Raw genomic sequence first — 20,517 nt, 5'->3', positions numbered from 1 at the left:
GGAACCCTGGTTAACAGTATGATAACAATGGAGCCTCTGAACAGATGGCTCGCAATAACAACCCAATTTGTATAACAATAACTATGTACAAGTATTGCAGACAATCCGCACTTGGGATGGGCACCCAGCATCCACTACGGACTACGAGAAATAGAATTACCGGTGAGTAAATTCTTATTTTCTCTGACGTCCTAGTGGATGCTGGGGACTCCGTAAGGACCATGGGGATTATACCAAAGCTCCCAAACGGGCGGGAGAGTGCGGATGACTCTGCAGCACCGAATGAGAGAACTCCAGGTCCTCCTCAGCCAGGGTATCAAATTTGTAGAATTTTGCCAACGTATTTGCATCTGACCAAGTAGCAGCTCGGCAAAGTTGTAAAGCCGAGACCCCTCGGGCAGCCGCCCAAGATGAGCCCACCTTCCTTGTGGAATGGGAATGGGCTTTTATTGATTTAGGCTGCGGTAATTCCACCGCAGAATGCGCCAGCTGAATAGTGCAACAAATCCAGCGCGCGATAGACTGCTTAGAAGCAGGAGCACCCAGCTTGTTGGGTGCATACAGGATAAACAGCGAGTCAGTTTTTCTGACTCCAGCCGTCCTGGAAACATAAATTTTCAGGGCCGTGACTACGTCTAGCAACTTGGAATCCTCCAAGTCCCTAGTAGCCGCAGGCACCACAATAGGTTGGTTCAAGTGAAAAGCTGAGACCACCTTCGGGAGAAACTGAGGACGAGTCCTCAATTCTGCCCTATCCATATGGAAAATCAGATAAGGGCTTTTACAAGACAAAGCCGCCAATTCTGAAACCCGCCTGGCCGAAGCCAGGGCCAACAGCATGACCACTTTCCACGTGAGATATTTTAAATCCACAGTCTTGAGTGGTTCGAACCAATGTGATTTCAGGAATTCCAAAACCACATTGAGATCCCAAGGTGCCACTGGGGGCACAAAAGGAGGCTGAATATGCAGAACTCCTATGACAAAAGTCTGAACTTCAGGCAGTGAAGCCAGTTCTTTCTGGAAGAAAATCGACAGAGCCGAAATCTGGACCTTAATGGACCCCAATTTGAGGCCCAACGTCACTCCTGCTTGCAGGAAATGTAGGAATCGACCCAGCTGAAATTCCTCCGTCGGGGCCTTCTTGGCCTCACACCACGCAACATATTTTTGCCAAATTCGGTGATAATGTTTAGCGGTGACATCCTTCCTGGCTTTGATCAGGGTAGGGATGACTTCCTCTGGAAGTCCCTTTTCCTTTAGGATCCGGTGTTCAACCGCCATGCTGTCATACGTAGCCACGGTAAGTCTTGGAACAGACAGGGTCCCTGCTGAAGCAGGTCTTGTCTGAGCGGCAGAGGCCAAGGGTCCTCTGCAAGCATCTCTTGAAGTTCCGGGTACCAAGCTATTCTTGGCCAATCCGGAACCACGAGTATAGTTTTCACTCCTCGCTTTCTTATTATTCTCAGTACCTTGGGTATGAGAGGCAGAGGAGGAAACACATAAACCGACTGGTACACCCACAGTGTCACTAGAGCGTCCACAGCGATCGCCTGAGGGTTCCTTGACCTTGCGCAATATCTTTTTAGCTTTTTGTTGAGGCGGGACGCCATCATGTCCACCTGTGGTCTTTCCCAACGGTTTACCAGCATTTGGAAAACTTCTGGATGAAGTCCCCATTCTCCCGGGTGGAGGTCGTGCCTGCTGAGGAAGTCTGCTTCCCAGTTGTCCACTCCCGGAATGAACACTGCTGTCAGTGCCAACACATGATTCTCTGCCCATCGGAGAATCCTTGTGTCTTCTAGAATCGCCATCCTGCTTCTTGTGCCGCCCTGTCTGTTTACATAGGCGACCGCCGTGATGTTGTCTGATTGGATCAGCACCGGCTGGTTCTGAAGCAGGGGCCTTGCTTGGCTTAGGGCATTGTAAATGGCCCTTAGCTCCAGAATATTTATGTGAAGCGAAATCTCCTGATTTGACCACAGTCCTTGAAAATTTCTTCCCTGTGTGACTGCACCCCAGCCCCAAAGGCTGGCATCCGTGGTCACCAGGACCCAGTCCTGTATTCCGAATCTGCGGCCCTCTAGTGGATGAGCCCTCTGCAGCCACCACAGCAGCGACACACTGGTTCTTGCCGACAGGGTTATCCGCTGTTGCATCTGGAGATGGGACCCGGACCATTTGTCCAACAGGTCCCACTGGAACGTTCTTGCGTGGAACCTTCCGAATGGAATCGCTTCGTACGAAGCTACCATTTTTCCCAGGACTCGTGTGCATTGTTGTACCGACACCTGTCCTGGTTTTAGGATGTCTCTGACTAGAGATGACAACTCCTCGGCTTTTTCCACTGGAAGAAACACTCTTTTCTGGTCTGTGTCCAGAATCATTCCCAGGAACAGAAGACGTGTCGTCGGGACCAGCTGTGACTTTGGAATATTGAGAATCCAGCCGTGCTGTTGTAGCACTTCCCGAGAAAGTGCTACCCCCACTACCAACTGTTCTTTGGACCTCGCCTTTATCAGGAGATCGTCCAAGTATGGGATAATTAAAACTCCCTTCTTGCGAAGGAGTATCATCATTTCGGCCATTACCTTGGTAAAGACCCTCGGTGCCGTGGATAACCCAAACGGCAGCGTCTGGAACTGATAATGACAGTCCTGTACCACAAATCTGAGGTACTCCTGGTGCGGAGGGTAAATGGGGACATGCAGGTACGCATCCTTGATGTCCAGGGAGACCATGTAATCCCCCTCGTCCAGGCTCGCAATAACCGCCCTGAGCGATTCCATCTTGAACTTGAACCTTTTGATATAAGTGTTCAAAGCCTTTAAATTTAAGATGGGTCTCACCGAACCGTCCGATTTCGGTACCACAAACATTGTGGAATAGTACCCCTGTCCTTGTTGAGGAGGGGTACTTTGACAATCACTTGCTGTGAATATAGTTTTTGAATAGCCACCAACACTGCTTCCCTGGCAGAGGGAGTTGCCGGTAGGGCAGATTTTAGGAAACGGCGGGGGGGAGACGTCTCGAATTCCAGCCTGTACCCCTGAGATACTACTTGAAGGACCCAGGGATCCACCTGTGAGAGAGCCCACTGTGCGCTGAAATTCCTGAGACGGGCCCCCACCGTTCCCGGGTCCGCCTGAGCAGCCCGAGTGTCATGCTGTGGACTTACCGGACGCAGGGGAGGACTTCTGCTCTTGGGAACTAGCTGTGTGCTGCAGCTTTTTCCCTCTACCTTTGCCTCTCGGCAGAAAGGATGAGCCTCTTGCTTTTCTGGGGTCGAAAGGACTGTACCTGATAATACGGTGCTTTCTTTTGTTGTGGGGTAGCCTGTGGTAAAAAGGTCGATTTCCCAGCAGTAGCTGTGGAAACGAGGTCCGAAAGACCCTCCCCAAACAGTTCCACCCCCTTATAGGGTAAAACTTCCATGTGCCGTTTCGAGTCGGCATCGCCTGACCATTGCCGAGTCCATAACCCCCATCTGGCGGCAATGGACATAGCGCTTATTTTTGATGCCAGCCGGCAAATATCCCTCTGTGCATCACGCATGTATAAGACTGCGTCTTTTATATGCTCTATTGTCAGCAAAATATTGTCCCTATCCATAGTATCAATATTATCCGACAGGGAATCTGACCACGCAGCGGCAGCCGGTATCCGGAAACGGTAGTGCCACCTTTTTTTGATAAGCGTGTAAGCGCTTTATCTACCCTAGGGGGTGTTTCCCAACGTGACCTATCCTCTAGCGGGAAAGGGTACGCTGCCAATAACTGTTTTGAAATTATCAATTTCTTATCGGGGGAAGTCCATGCTTCCTCACACACCTCATTTAATTCCTCAGATGCAGGAAAAACTACTGGTAGTTTTTTCTCACCAAACATTTTTTGTGGTACCTGGGGTATTATCAGAAATGTGCAAAACATTTTCCATTGCCTCAATCATGTAACGGGTAGACCTATTGGAGGGTACACTAGTCTCATCATCGTCGACGCTGGAGTCGGTATCCGTGTCGACGTATGTATCTGTCACTGGAGGTAGCGGGCGTTTTAAAGCCCCTGATGACATTTGAGACGCTGGAACAGGCACAAGCTGTGTAGCCGGCTGTCCTATGTCATCAAACCTTTTGTGTAAGGAGTTGACACTTTCACGCAATTCCTTCCATAAGTCCAACCACACAGGTGTCGACCCCTCAGGGGGTGACATCACATTCACAGGCATTTGCTCCGCCTCCACATCATTTTCCTCCTCATACATGTCGACCAGCAGTACCGACACACAGCGGACACACAGGGAATGCTCTTACAGAGGACAGGACCCCACAAAGCCCTTTGGGGAGACAGAGGGAGAGTATGCCAGCACACACCAGAGCGCTATATATCACAGGGATATCACCTATAAAAACGTGTTTTCTCCTTATAGCTGCATAATATATTTATACTGCGCCTAATTTGTGCCCCCCCCCCTCTCTTTTTTACCCTTTTCTGTAGTGCAGGACTGCAGGGGAGAGCCAGGGAGCTTCCTTCCAGCAGAGCTGTGAGGGAAAAATGGCGCCAGTAGTGCTGAGGGAGATGGCTCCGCTCCTTTTTCGGCGGGCTTTCTCCCGCTATTGTAAAAGTTCTGGCAGGGGTTAATAAACACCTATATAGCCTCTGGGGCTATATATGGTGCCAGTTCGCCAGCCAAGGTGTTAATATTGCTGCTCAGGGCGCCCCAACCCCAGCGCCCTGCACCCATCAGTGACCGCAGTGTGTGGTGTGCATGAGGAGCAATGGCGCACAGCTGCAATGCTGTGCGCTACCTTGGAGAAGACAGAAGTCTTCAGCCGCCGATTTTCCGGACCTTCCTGCTTCTGGCTCTGTAAGGGGGACGGCGGCGCGGCTCCGGGAACGGACGACGAGGTCGAGTCCTGTGTTCGATCCCTCTGGAGCTAATGGTGTCCAGTAGCCTAAGAAGCCCAAGCTACCACCACTTAGGTAGGTTCGCTTCTTCTCCCCTTAGTCCCTCGATGCAGTGAGCCTGTTGCCAGCAGGTCTCACTGAAAATAAAAAACCTAACATATACTTTCTTCCTAGGAGCTCAGGAGAGCCCCTAGTGTGCATCCAGCTCGGCCGGGCACAGAAATCTAACTGAGGCTTGGAGGAGGGTCATAGGGGGAGGAGCCAATGCACACCAGATAGTCCTAAATCTTTCTTTAGAGTGCCCAGTCTCCTGCGGAGCCCGTCTATTCCCCATGGTCCTTACGGAGTCCCCAGCATCCACTAGGACGTCAGAGAAATGATTAAAATAAAGTAAAGGCTAAAGCAGATACTTATGACACAGAATATGTGTCATAAGTATCTTCTTTGTATTATTTTAATCATTAATAATGACAGGGGAGGCACTACCTCTCCTGCCTCCCCTGACTGCACTCCCCTGCAATACCAACAATGGGGTTATTACTTCCCCACAAATAAATCGCCACATAAATTATAATGTTCGTACCAATAAATCTCCTCGGCGCACTATATAGTTTCCATCCTGTGCCGGCAGATTAAACTAATACAGTGTGTATATATTCAGTGCAGTGATTCATTCCTGTACTGTATCTATGCCTGTACATTTAAAGTTAGTATAAATATCCTTCACAGGATCGGTTCGCTGCTACCAATATTCTAAAATACATGGAGGATTAATCAGTAATCCTTAATCCATACCAGTGATTCTGTGAGATAAATTCTGTTTGTTGTTAATTATTTGCACAGATGTGTGTATATCTCTATGCTTCCTCCCTTTTACACTGAAATAGAATCACTGTTTATGTTAACTACAGCAGTTCATACACATTCGTTTTATATCCCATGTGTTGCACCAATATAACATTAGCAGTAGCAATGCTGTACATATATATTTACTAGTCCAGTGCAGTTTTATTGTGATATAATTTCTGCATTGCCTGTGACTGTGTGTGCCTGTATCTGCTGTGTGGTTTCACTCTCCGTGTTTCCCAGATATAACTGTCACTATATTCTGTACGCTAAGGGACTAGGAGCCTAAATCAGACCCGATCATAGCTGCAAATTTGTTAGAAGATGGGAAAAACCATGTGCACTGCAGGAGGAGTGGGGTGGGACAGATATAACATGTACATATTTGGGTGTGGTGTGTTCAAACTAAAATCTAAATTGCAGTAAAAATAAAGCAGCCATTATTTACCCTTCACAGAAACAATATAACCCACACAAATCTAACTCTCTCTGCACATGTTATATCTGCCCCCCCTTCCCCCGCAGTGCACATGGTTTTTCCCATCTGCTAACAAATTTGCTGCTACGATCAGGTCTGAATTAGGCCCTAGGTGCATCTGGGTGTCATATATGGTGTTACACAGTATTTATCCAATGCTTTCACAAACCTACTGGGCACTCCGGTGGAACACCTTACGCCCCCCTATGGGACCACCTGTGCCACTACCACCAAAAATTATCCATATGGTTAACCCGCCTTGGGCGGATAATTTATCACCGCTGCCTATCACATTCAGGAGGCGTCCCCTGAGGCGGGTGTGTTGGCAGCTACGGAGTCGACTACGTCTGTCCTGGCTCGCTGTATTCTGTGGTTGAGGTCATGGAAAGTGGACTTAGACTCCAAAAAGACCGTGGAGGTACTCCCCTTCACTGGGGACATTTTGTTTGGAGAAGACTTGAATAAAATTGTGTCTGAATTAGCGGCTGCTAAGACTGCTTTTCTCCCAAATACTAATCCTTCTGTACAGAAGGGAAAAGGTACCACTTTTCGTTCCTTTCGGCCTCAAGGGAAAGCAAAAGGTCTGGCATAACTGAGACAATCTCGTGCTCCCAAAACCACTAAGCCCAAGGCAAAACAATCCTGGACAGCCCATCAGCCTGCTTCTAAACAAGACAAGCCTGCTGCATAACGGGAGGGTTTTCCCCCTGGGGACCCCAGGGTAGGAGGCCAACTTCTACAGTCCGCCCAGGTCTGGTTAAAGACCACTTCAGATGCATGGGTACTGAAAGTTGTCTCTCACGGGTATGCTGTCTCTTTCAAGAGACATCCCCCTCGCCAGTTTTGAACCACGGTTCTCCCTTTGGACCAGTTAAAGGTGCAAGCTTTACAAACGGTTGGTAATTCTCTCCTGAGTATAGGAGTGGTTGTGCCGGTACCTCAGTCCCAGAGAGGCAGAGATTATTACTCGACCCTGTTTCTAGTCCTGAAACCCAATGGGTCCTTCTAGCCTATACTCAACCTCAAATCTCTGAACAAGTTTGTCAGAGTGTCCAAGTTTGCATGGAAACGTTGCGCTTAATTGTGCTGGCTTTGGAACCCAGAGACTATATGGTATCCCTGGATATACAGGATGCATACCTGCATATACCTATTGCCAATTCGCATCAGCAGTTTCTGCGGTTTGCTATTGGCAACCTTCACTATCAATTCCAGGTTCTGCCATTTGGACTGACCACAGCTCCTCGGATCTTTACTAAGGTCATGGCCGTAATGACTGCCCATCTCCGTCGTCAGGGAGTCCGAATCTTGCCGTGTCTGGATGACCTGCTGATTCTGGCAAATTCCCATGATGTCCTCCACAGTCATCTGCATCTGACGGTAACCTTCCTGCAAGGCCACGGGTAGTTTATCAATTGGAAGAAGTCCTCACAAGTCCCAGCTCAGAGCATGGTGCACCTGGGGCGCTCTTGGACACACACAGTCAGTGACTGTTTCTGTCTCCAGAAAAGGTACTGAAGCCCCAGAGTGTCGATACACTCGGCGATGCAAGTACTTGGCCTGATGGTGTCTGATGGTGTCGGCATTCGACATAGTAGAGTACGCTCAATTCCATTCCCACCCTCTACAGAGGTTAATTATTTCCAAGTGGGACGGCCTACCTCGGTGGATCAGATCTCACATGATCACTTTGACTCAGGTTCATCTGTAGCTGACCTGGTGGCTCCAGACCCAGCAACTGAGCAGGGACTATCCCTTCTGGATCCCCGACTGGTTCCTGTTTACAACGGACTCCAGTCTGAGGTGATGGGGAGTGGTGTTGGAGCAACACTCTTTTCAGGGTCACTGGATCAAGGAGGAATCACTCCTCCCAAAAAACATCCTAGAGCTGAGGGCAGTGTTCAATGCACTATGTCTCGCCCTGCCTATAGTACAGAACAGGCCTGTTCAAGTACGAACAGACAATGCCACCACGGCGGCATACATAAACCATCAAGGCGGCACTCAATGCCGCATGGCAATGATGGAAGTGTAAAAAATCCTTCATTGGGTGGAACGCTGTCTGTCAGCAATATCGTTAGTGTTCATTCCAGGCAGTCTGAACTGGGAAGCGGACTTCCTCAGTTGCAAGGATGTGCACGCCGGAGAGTGGAGTCTTCATCCAGAAGTCTTTCAACTCCTAGTAGACAGGTGGGGCCTACCAGATGTAGACCTGATGGCGTCTCGACACAATTACAAGGTTCCAGTGTTCGTATCACAGACTAGGGTTCTCAGGCAACGTTCGTGGACGCTCTGGCAATTCCATGGAAATTTAAGCTGCCCTACGTGTTCCCTCCAGTGTCACTCCTGCCCAGAGTCCTACGGAAGTTCAAACAAGTAGGAGGAATACTACTTCTAATAGCTCCAGTGTGGCCCAGACAACATTGGTTCTCAGACCTTCAGGGTCTGTCAACAGGGCATCCCCTTCTACTTCCTCGATGCCCGGACCTTCTTGTACAGGGCCCTTGTCTCTACCCAGACCTGGCCAGACTGGCTTTGATGGCGTGGCTCTTGAAGCATCACTCCTGAGGGCCAAAGGATTCTCCGAGGCGGTTATTCAAACTATGTTGAAGGCCCGCAAACCAGCCTCTGCCCGGATTTATTACAGGGTCTGGAATTCTTATTTCACCTGGTGTGCTGATAAGAATTATGATGTCTATAGATTCAGAACTTCCAGAATTCTGGCTTTTCTGCAAAGAGGCCTGGACTTAAGCCTTTGTCTGGCCTCCCTCAAGGTTTACATATCTGCCTTGTCAGTTTGTTTACAGAGAAAAATTGCATCTATAACTGATACTTTCATTCAGAGTGTTCTTAGGATTCAGCCTTCATATGTCCCTCCTGTGACTCCATGGGATCTGTCTGTTGTGCTGAATGCCCTGCAGGAGTCTCCTTTCAAGCCTCTTGAATTGGAGGACCTTAAATGGCTTACGGCCAAGGTCCTATTCTTGCTGGCTTTTGCCTCTACAAGATGGGTGTCGGACTTAGGCGCTGTGTCCTTTCATTCATCCTTTCTGATTTTTCACCGTGACCGGGCAGTTCTACGAACTCGCCCAGGTTATTTGTCTAAGGTGGTGTCATCTTTTCACCTTAATCAATAGATTGTGGTTCCGGCCTTCATCTTTTCAGACTTGTCTTCCAAAGAGCTGTCTTTGGATGTAGTAAGGGCTCTCCGTATATATATATATATATATATATATAAAAAAACAAACACGAGGAACCACTGCACTCGCCATTCCCAGGGGTTGGGGTGCGGTGGGCTGTGACCACCAAACTCAAATATACCAAACAGAAAACCCAGCACTCTCCTAAGCAGCTTCATTCACCTTAATGCTTTAATATACATCTAAATAAACAATGGGGTTTTGGTTTATGAATTGTACAATGCATGTAAGCTTGCGGCCCACTCCACGGGACCCCATTTCACCGCAAGTCCTACTCTATCACAAACTTTCACATAGATTTTATAGAAACCTGGCTACTGCTGTGTCATAGAGGAAAATGTGCTTATCTGGTTTAAAGCTTACCTGCCACACTTATGGCTTTTAAAAGGTAAGACAGTCACCAACACAAATAACACAACTAATCAATAGATTGTGGTTCCGGCCTTCATCTTTTCAGACTTGTCTTCCAAAGAGCTGTCTTTGGATGTAGTAAGGGCTCTCCGTATATATATATATATATATATATATATCTGTCAGGAGGTCAGATACCCCTTTTGTCCTGTTTGGTTTCCACAAATGTGGCTGGCCTGCAAATAATGTATTAGAAAGGTGATTGCACAAGCTTATGCGCAGGCTGGACTCCCAGCTCCTGCTGCTATTAAAGCCCTTTCTACTAAGTCTTTTAGACCTTCTTGGGCGGCCCGCCGTTGCACGACTGCTGAACAATTGTGCAAGGCGGCTACGCGGTCTTCAGTGAACACATTTATTAGGTTCTATGCCTTTGATACTTCCGCCTCCCAGGATGCTTTCTTTGGACGCCGGGTTCTCATACTAAGGCGCATCCCCTCCCTTGAGAAACTGTTTTAGGACATCCCCGAACTTTCCCTGTGGAAACCAATGTACCCTGCTGCAGAAAAGGACTGTTATGGTAGTTTTACCATCGGTATCACTCTTTCTGCAAGGTACATTGGGTTCCACAGGGCGCCCACTCTGATGCACCTAGCTTCTATGGGTTTGTATGGCATTAGCCACTGGTACCTTCTCCTGTTGTGAAAATGTTGTTCTATGTGACTAACATCTGCCTTCTCTCTTATCTGTCCTGCATTGGACTGGTTAACAAAACTGAGCTCTCAGTGACTGGAGGCGGGGTTATAGAGTAGGCCCTAATGCATCCTGGGACAGTCTAAAGCTTTAGCCTGTTGGTGCCTCGTGATCAACCCTACACCCCGATGTTTCACTGTGGAACCCAATGTACCTCGCAGTCTACCATAACACTCCTTTTCCCTGGACTGTGTCATCAGTTCTAAGGTGTATCAATTGTCCACCTTCACTTGCCACAGTCGAGTTTTTATTGAATTGGAACCGGCACGGTCAAATATGATTGAACCTTCTGGTGGCTAGGAGTTCTTTTATGCTTTCCATGCTCTTTTTAAAGTGTGTATTGTCTTTTATCAATTAACAACGTATTAAATGTATTCATTCTTGACAATCCAACTGTTTAAACATTCAGTTTAGTGCTGCTATCTTTTTTATTTTCATACTGGTATAATGAGGCACATTTTACATCTTCCTGCAACAGCAACATATTGGGGGTAAGGTGCAATCAGGGAGATTGTTGGACTATTCAGGAAGTCAGGGAGATTGCTACTATTTCAGGGAGTCTCCTGCAGAATGAGGGAAGGTAGGCACCTATGCTGTAGCACTGTTACTGGTAATGTTCATATCTAGTTGCACTTTGTCCTATGTAATAAACACTGATACACAGTCACATTTAATACAGACATTCCTGGTGTCTCCTCTTTCTTATGATGTGACATTTTACTCTTCCCACTATGCTGTGTTCTGGTGTATCCTGCAGAGCTAGACAGATTGTTTTTCATGTTACTAATCTGATTTGGTGTTGTCTGCAATATACAGTATGTGGGCAGATGTGTAGTGACTCTATTGTCAAAGTTTTACTGTTGTTTTTAAACCAGACAATGAGAGCCACTGGCACACCTATTGTAAGGATATAGGTTGCAGCGGTTGGGGCCATGTGACTGGCAGCCGGGATTCGATGTCGGGGTCCTGGCCGCCAGAATGCCAGCAGGGGGGCGGGTGCAACAAAGCCCCTTGTGGGCTCGATGCGCTCACCATGCTGCAGGCTCAGTGCCTCACTGCGTTCACCACAGGATCTATTCCCACTCTGTCATGGACAACCACAAGTGGGAATAGTCCTGGTCCCCCTGCCACATTCTGGTGGCTGGGATCTCAGCGTCAGTATGCTAACTGCCAGGATGGTAACCACATCCCATAAGGAGACCAGAAGACTTGAAATCCTCCTCCTACTCAAGAGGTTCTCAACACAATTCTCAAGGTACCCCAATGGTTAAAGTTTTAGATATAGCCATAGCTCAGCATAGAGGAGGTTAAATCAAATTGACTAAGGTACAGGGCTGGCTCTACCATTTGGTAGATTTAATCAGTTGCCTAGGGAGCCAGTACCTTGGGGGCGGGGGGGGGGGGGGGGGTTGAGGTTGCAGCCCTGAGTCTGCTTATCACACAATAAAGTATAACTCTCGGACATGCATCTTTGTTTATTTTAATGCAGACTGTGGCAGTTGAACTTCTACACAGAGAAGGGAAGGGGCCACAGTTAAGTTGCAGGGATAGTCAAGAAAATTAAACAATTACATTTACAGAGGAGAAGGTCCTAACAGAACTTTCAAAGCTGAAAGTGGACAAATCTATGGGGCCAGATGAGATACATCCAAGAATACTAAAAGAGCTTAAACAGGTGCTGGTAGCACCATTAACAGAATTATTCAAGCAGTCATTAGCTACAGGAGTAATTCCAGAGAACTGGAAAAGAGCAAACGCAGTCCTACTGCACAAAAGTGGAAGCAAGGAAGAGGCAAACAGCTACATACCAGTGAGTCTTACATCAGTAGTATGGAAATCGATGGAAACACTCTTAAAAGAAAGAGTTGTAGATAATCTCAAATCCAGCAATTTACAGCATGGATTCACTGGGGGGAGATCATGTCAAACAAACCTTATTGATATTTTTGACTGTGTAACTAAAGTGATGGCATAAGATGGAGCCGTGGATATAGCTTATCTAGACTTTAGTAAGGCTTTTGACACTGTTAAACATCGCAGACAGCTAAATAAACTCAAAATCTTGGGATTGGATACTAAGATTGTTGAATGGATACCATCTTGGTAGTAGGATAGAAAACAAAGAGTTGTAGTAAATGGAGTGCATTCACAAGAGGGAAATGTTACCAGTGGAGTACCCCTTAGACCAGTGCTTTTTAATATCTTTATTGGTGACATTGCAAATTGCATTAAAGATAAAGTATATTATTTTGCAGATGACACAAAGGTATGCAACAAGGTAAATACACAACGAGGGGTAAAACAAATGATTGAGGATCTAGGTAGACTAGAAGAATGGTCAAGAGTATGGCAATTACAGTTTAATTCTAAAAAATGCAAAATCATGCACTTGGGTCTCAAAAATCCAAAGGCTAAATATAGTATTAATGGCACTATTCTGGAAACTACTGAGGAGGAAAGGGATCTAGGAGTCACTATTTCAGGTGACTTAAAGGCAGGTAAGCAATGTAACAAAGCAATGAGGAAGGCTAGTCAGATGCTTGGCTGCATTGGGAGACGAATCAGCAGCAGAAAGAAAGAAGTAATAATGCCACTGTATAGGTCATTGGTATGGCCTCATCTAGAATACTGTGTTCAATTCTGGAGGCCATATCTTCAAAAGGATATTAATACATTAGAAACTGTACAAAGAAGGGCAACTAAAATGGTGCATGGCCTACATCACAAAACATACCCAGAAGGACTAAGAAATCTCAGTATGTATAGTTTGGCGCAGAGAAGGGAAAGGAGAGACATGATAGAAACGTTCAAATATATCAAGGGTTTTATCAAGGTCCAGGAGAGAAACATTCTCCAAATGAAGAGAAGTAATAGGACAAGAGGACATGCACGGAGACTGGAGGGAGGTAGGTTCAGGGGAAATTTGAGAAAAATTACTTTACAGAGAGGGTAGTGGACAAATGGAATAGCCTCCCATCAGAGGTGGTAGAGGCTAAGACAGTGGAGCAATTTAAACATGCATGGAATAGACATAAGGATATCCTTACAAAGAAATAAGGATCAAATAAGGTTTGAGATAAAATTATGATATACAAAGGGGCAGACTAGATGGGCCAAGTGATTCTTATCTGGCATCAAATTCTATGTTTCTACAGTATGTTAAGATGCTACCTCCACACTTTCACCTAAGGGACTGGCTAGTGGGTACTGTGTGTGTGTTTTTGGTAGGGCAGCAGACTGAAGTTTTGCTGAGGGTGTCGAGAAACCTTGCACCGTTCTGCTGAGGTACTAATTAAGTGACCTGTGGCCAAGCATATATAATCTTACAGCCTTGACTGTTGGGGTGCCTTAAGGAATGCATTTGAGAACCTCTGACCTACCCTCATCTATATTCATTAAATCCATAACGTTATCAGTGTCTCCACTTAGTCTAATAGCTGATATATGCACTAACATTGTATCTACATTACACAGTGTTAAGGGGGGTACTCACGGAGCGATATTCTAAGCAATCTGACTAGATTGCTTAGAATATCAGCATGATCGCTCCGTGTGTAGCCCCCTCAGCGATAGCGATGCGCGGCCCCGCACATCGCTATCGCTGCTGCTAGATTGGCCTGCATGCAGGCCAATCTAGCGGGTCGCTCACTTCACCCGCTGGGTGAAGTGAGCGGCCCCCCGTCTCCCCCCGCCCGCTCAGCACACATCGCGCTGTGCTGAGCGGCAGGAGAGATGTGTGCTGAGCGGTTCGCTCAGCACGCATCTCTCCTTGATCGGCCCGTGGGTACTGGGCTTTATTCTGTCAGTAATAACATCATGCTGATAAGGAGGCTGGAAATGATAAGAAATGACATAATGCAGATCCCTCATCTTCCATCAGGTTACAGTGGTGTCATCTGACTTCCTCCTGCTGTGATGATCTCTACGAAGTTATTACTACAAACCGCTCCCTGACCAGACTGGACCTGACATTAAATGATCTGAAGGACTCTGGAGTAACTGACCTGTGTGAGGGACTGAGACATCCAGCCTGTGCCGTACAAGATCTTATGTAAGAACTCTCCTAGTTTTTATGTATCTAATCTCTCAGTACAGTACATACTGTACAGTACAGTACAGGCCATTTTCCCTGAGATTTCCTTACATGCACAAATCTCTGGAAAAATGGCTGCTGCCCGGTGGGGGACTCTGGTGAGGTGAGTATTTAAAAAATGGGTGCACAGTGTGCGGTGTAGGACCCCGGGAGCCCACGTGCACTGCAAATACTGCACCCATTATAGATACGCCACTGCTCACCCCTCAAACTGGTCTTCCAAATACGGGCAGACTTAAAGTCTCCCTTTTTCACTCAATTAAAAACAAGTGCTTGGGTTATATTTCAGGAAATCTAAAATACAACCCAAGCACTTGTTTTTAATTGAGTGAAAAAGGGACTATATGTCATTGTTTTATTTGTATGATTTATGTATACCGGTATTAGGTACCTATTTACAAATTACATTAGATATCCAACCACTTGTGAAGGAAAAGTTGTAATTACTTCAAATTAGATATGAGCAGGTTCGTTTCTCGGGAACCCGAACCCACCTGAACATTGAGATCTGAGCCTGGCTCGGGACTTCCCACCTTACTCAGAGCCCAAAGCGAGGCTCAACATCATCTTCTCATTGTCAAATTCTCATGGGTTTTGGATTCCATATAAGTCCCGGTGATCGGTGACATCTTCACTCCGGCTGTGGAGAGTGTACTGAACAGACGTTCCCGTCTCCAGTACTGTGTTGTCTGGCATGCGGCGGGTGCTCTGTCTGTCTGCTGTATCTGAAAGGGGTGCTCTCTCTGCTGCATCTGAAAGGGGTACTCTCTCTGCTGTTACTGAAAGGGGTACTCTCTCTGCTGTATCTGAAAGGGGTACTCTCTCTGCTGTATCTGAAAGGGGTACTCTCTCTGCTGTATCTGAAAGGGGTGCTCTGTCTGTCTGCTATTACTGAAAGGGGTGCTCTCTCTGTCTGCTGTTACTGAAAAAAGGTGCTCTCTCTGCTGTGTCTGAAAGGGTACTCTCTCTGCTGTATATGAAAAAGGGGTGCTCTCTCTGCTGTATCTGAAACAGAGGCAGAACTCTGGGAGGCAACGGAGTCATCTGTCGCCGGGCTCCTGCTCTGAAGGGGGGCACCTCTCCTCCCATTCTGTGACACCATTGAATTAAGTTAATTGATAGCTGCCGCTATCTCTTCAGTGGCCGACTTCCTCACTGGTCCCTGCACCTTACAAATCACTCCCTCTTAATTATACTGAATATACACATTTTACAGGTGTCATACCCAGTATTAGAAACCACAACCTATTACACTGGAAGCAGACTCCTTACTGATGAAGCTATTTGCTCCTGTATAGGAAATATGAGAATTCTAACTATATGAAGATACTTCTCTGACAATTACACGTAACTTCATATAGTTATAATTCTCATGCTTCTTCTACAGGAGCAAATAACTCCATCAGTAAAGTGTCTGCTGTCAGTGTAACAGGTAATGGGTTCTAATCCTGGGTATGACTGCTAAGAAATGTGTGATTTAAAATAAAAGACAATGTATAAATACAGTATATAATTTTTTTTCAGAACACTCCATGCACGCACACACACGTGTGTGTGTGTATATATATATATATATATATATACACACACACACACATACATACATACATACATATATTTATCTTAATATAGGAAACAGGGGGGCACCAATATTTTTCTTGCCTCCGGGCAACTGTGACGAACTTACGCCACTGATCTGAAAGGGGTGCTCTGTCTGCTGTATCTGAAAGGTGTGCTCTGTCCGTCTGCTGTACCTGAAAGGTGTGCTCTGTCCATCTGCTGTACCTGAAAAGGGGGTTCTCTCTGTGTCTGCTGTTACTGAAAGGGGCGCTCTCTCTGTCTGTTGTTACTGAAAGGGGTGCTCTCTGCTGTATCTGAAAAAGTGGTACTCTGCTGCATTTGACAGGGGTGCTCTCTCTATCTGTTGTATCTGAAATGGGTGCTCTCTGCTGTATCTGAAAAAGGGGTGCTCTCTCTGCTGTATCTGGAAAAGGGGCGCTCTCTCTTTCTGTTGTTACTGAAAGGGGTGCTCTCTCTGCTGTATCTGGAAAAGGGGTGCTCTCTCTGTCTGCTGTATCTGAAAAAGGGGTGCTCTCTCTGTCTGCTGTATCTGAAAGGGTTGCTCTCTCTGTCTGTTGTTACTGAAAGGGTCTCTCTCTCTCTGCTGTATCTGAAAAAGGGGTGCTCTCTCTGTCTGCTGTATCTGAAAGGGGTGATCTGTCCGTCCATCCAGGGGTTCCATTGAAGCTAAAAACAAAACACCTAAAATTATAATTATAAAAAATATATATATATATTTTTTGTTTGTGCTGTACCCCAATGTACTATACCACTTTTATTTTATTTTCATAAATATAGTGACACTGCTGGTCAGACCGCAGTATATTATTTCCTGCTCATACACATATTGTACGACGCTGTTGGTGAAAGTCAACCGCAGTGTTCGACTACCATTTCTGACTCATACACGTATTGTGCAGTGCCGTAAGTAGACATTTTAGTGCTGTGTGCAAGAAACCGCATTGGCGATCCCCCACCCATATTTAAAATGGTATGTAGTTGATAGGCAGTGTCTAGTTAGACAGTCAATAGATACACACCATATGTTAGACAGAAGGTCGACAGGGTCCAGCACTCACAGTTCGTGGAATTACATTATCTGCCCATGCATCCACCTTCCCTTAACTACAGTATATTCATTAAATCAATAACAACATTATCAGGGACCACACCTATAGCCTAATAGCTGATATATACACCAACATTGTATCTACATTCCAAATTTTAATTGGTCAGTGATGATGTCACATTGAGTATGAGGCTGGAAATTTTAAGAAATTATCTAATGCAGATCCCTTATCTCTCACCAGGTTAGGTAGCTGTCTTCTGACCTCCGACTGCTGCGATGTTCTGAGCGCTGCTATAACTGTAAACCGCTCTCTGACCAGACTGGACCTGTCAAGGAATACTCTGCTCAACTCTGGAATAGAACTTCTGTGTGAGGGACTAAGACATCCAGCCTGTATCCTGCAGGATCTTACGTAAGCACTGTTTTAGGGGCATATAAATTTAATAGCAACATTGTATTTTATTTACAGTGCTGGGATTTTCCCGCAGCCACAAGGTTTTCCTATTCAATTCGAAGCTGTTGCAGATAAAATCCTTGTCTGCTGCGGGGTACACTGGTTTCCACAGGGAATAACATCAGGATGTAGAGTTAGATCTTGATCCAAGGCACCAACAGGCTAATGCTTTGACTGTTTCCAGGATGCACTGCACCGCCTCCTCTATAGCCCCGCCTCCTCTATAGCCCCACCTCCAGGCACTGGAGCTCAGTCCTAATAAGCGCTTTTCTGAGCAGAAAGAAGACTTCAATGGCCGTAGCACAGGCACTAGATGCCCTGGATGTAATGCTGACATTCTGTGCTGTGGCTCCCCCCAGCGGCGCTGCATACTCTCACGCCCTGGTTGCCGGGTACTTGCAGCGGAGGTGCTCCGGTCATCACAGGCACACATACCGCCACTGCTCTCCTGGATCGCATGTCCGTATTTCAGTGAGGCGGTAAGAGCAGTGGCAAATGCAGGATTTCTTTAGGGGGGTTTCCAAATGCCAGTCCACAATCTCCAACTCTGCGGAACGTTGGAGCAAATAAGGGAGTCTTAGGGAGCGGTAAAAGAACCTAGTAATGACCCTGGACATTAATGTAAACATTTTTTTACACTAGAAACTGTATGGAATACAGTATTAATATTTAACACTATAGATGATCTATAGTATAGACTGTATCAAACAAAGTGGTCATTAAAAGTTTTTACATACCATAAAACCATTAAAAGTTTTTACATACCATAATAAATAAATACACAAACATAATAGAACCAGTACTGCACTTTCTAAGCACATATTCTCCCACCTCATGGTAAGGCCCCTGTCTCTTCTTCTTGGTAGCTACTCTCTGGTCCAGTGCACTGATTGAAGACTCCGATCCACACACACAGCAAACTTGGTAGAAGAAGCTGCTACCACTGGGCACATCCATCAGCTCTGCTCTGTCCCTTACACTGCATGATGTGGCCACAGCTCTAGTAATCATATTATATACCATTGCTATTGTCATAATGTGAGCAAATTGTCAAGAGGAGGGGGGTTTCTGAGCAACCAGAATCTCCCCCCTGCATTTGCCTATGGGTTAGAGGGTCCCCCAGGAGGGACCTGCCGAAATCGCGATCCGGTCAAGTTCCCAGGAGACAGGCCGCGCCGCTGGTGTGGACACTGTGGCCGTGCAGGGACCCCACTATATCCACCAGTGCAAGGCACACAGGTCGGATTTACTAAAATGCGTTTGCTATAGGCTCCATAGTACCCAGTGGTGAAGTCCAGCAGAGGGGATAAGGCGCTGACCTGTAGCCCCGCCCCCAGCTCCAGGCGCCATCTACAGCAGGTGTTCCCGCCCTGGAGCTGCATCTCTCTCTCTCCCTCACTCCCTGTCAGTGTTTGGGTGCCATTTCACAGAGCTGCGCTGATCCTGGGACTGCTGGGCACCGTAAAGCCGCCTGTCTCATCAGCGCTGTGCATTTACAGGACACTTAAGTATTCTACATGTCGTTTAGACAGCGTTAGTTAAGAACAAGTGCATAACTATATGAATATTTAGTACAAGTATTCTGTGATATAGATCCAGTGTTTACTGTGCATTGTTACATCTGTATTCATACATATATATACAGTATATGTAGTATTACTAGTCCAGTGCAGTTTTATTGTTATATGTGATCATTTCTGCATTGTACATGTGACTGTGTGTGCCTATAGCTGCTGTGTGGTTTCCATTCTGTGTATCTCACACATATTACTATCACTATGGGGGTCATTCCGAGTTGTTCGCTCGCTACGAATTTTCACATCACAGTGATTATGGCAGAACGGGGCTAATCTGCGCATGCACCGCAATGCGCACACGCGTCATACAAGTACAAAGAGCATTGAGGTTTTGCACAGGTTCTAGCGATGCTTCCATTCACACAGCCAAACGCAAGGAGATTGACAGGAAGTGGGAGTTTCTGGGTGGCAAAAGACTGTTTTCTGGGAGTGTTTGGAAAAACGTAGGCGTGGCCACGCGTTTGCAGGGAGTGTATCTTGCGTCAATTCCAGGACCTTCATCGCAGTGATCATCGCACAGAATAAGTAACTACAGGGCTGGTCTTGTTCTGCACAAAATGTGTTTGCTGCCGCGCGGCTGCACAGGTGTTCGCACTCTTGCAAAGCGAAAATACACTCCCCTGTGGGCAGCGACTATGAATTTGCAGGGCTGCTAAAAGTAGCTAGCGATCGATCAACCCGGAATGAGGGCCTATACTCTGTACCCTGGGGGGCTAAGTGCATCAGAGTCTCATATCCCATATAGCAGTAGTTTCCAACCTTTTTTGAATCACGGCGCCCTAGAATATCAGAATTTTTTTCACGTCACCCCTAGGCCAAAGATTTCTTATTAAGAAATTTAGAAAGAAATATTACATTAAGTAGATTGCGTTTATATGTCATCCTTAGGGTCAGTTGTGTGGTGAGGGACAAGATTTGCTTCTGTTTGGCCACATATTTTATGACTGGCAGCCACCAGCACTGGTTTTGCCTATTATATTGACCATTGAATAATTTGAATTGGTCCTGGACCACCAACAGGGCACCCCTGCAAGTGTCCCGAGGCACCCCAGGGAGCCACGGGACACAGTTTGTGAACTCTGCCATATAGTGTCCCACAGGATATACTGTTTTGTATTTTTCTCAGTGTGTTTCAGTCACCTCCTACCACCTAAATCCTCTGTTTGTGCTCTGCATTTGCGGTCACATAACACAGGGGGTTATTGTCAGGTATTGTGCTTGTCTGGCTATATTGT

At 46.5% G+C, this 20,517-nt stretch overlaps 1 protein-coding gene across 4 annotated transcripts in view; it reads left to right on the top strand.

The window, feature by feature from the left end:
* The window catches only part of LOC135054805 (NACHT, LRR and PYD domains-containing protein 12-like), a 211,884-nt gene that overhangs the window by 141,844 nt on the left and 49,523 nt on the right, over window positions 1–20,517 (top strand). For all 4 annotated transcript variants that reach the window (XM_063958158.1, XM_063958160.1, XM_063958161.1 and 1 more), the window contains 2 exons: window positions 14,410–14,580; window positions 17,493–17,663. In XM_063958158.1, the coding sequence (XP_063814228.1) occupies window positions 14,410–14,580; window positions 17,493–17,663 (342 nt within the window). The remainder of the gene's footprint in view (window positions 1–14,409; window positions 14,581–17,492; window positions 17,664–20,517) is intronic.

This window comes from Pseudophryne corroboree, chromosome 3, assembly GCF_028390025.1.
Source record: "Pseudophryne corroboree isolate aPseCor3 chromosome 3, aPseCor3.hap2, whole genome shotgun sequence".
In the NCBI taxonomy this organism is placed as follows: domain Eukaryota; kingdom Metazoa; phylum Chordata; class Amphibia; order Anura; family Myobatrachidae; genus Pseudophryne; species Pseudophryne corroboree.
The sequence above is the reverse complement of the archived record's forward strand: the minus strand, read 5'-3'. Positions and strand labels throughout refer to the sequence as shown.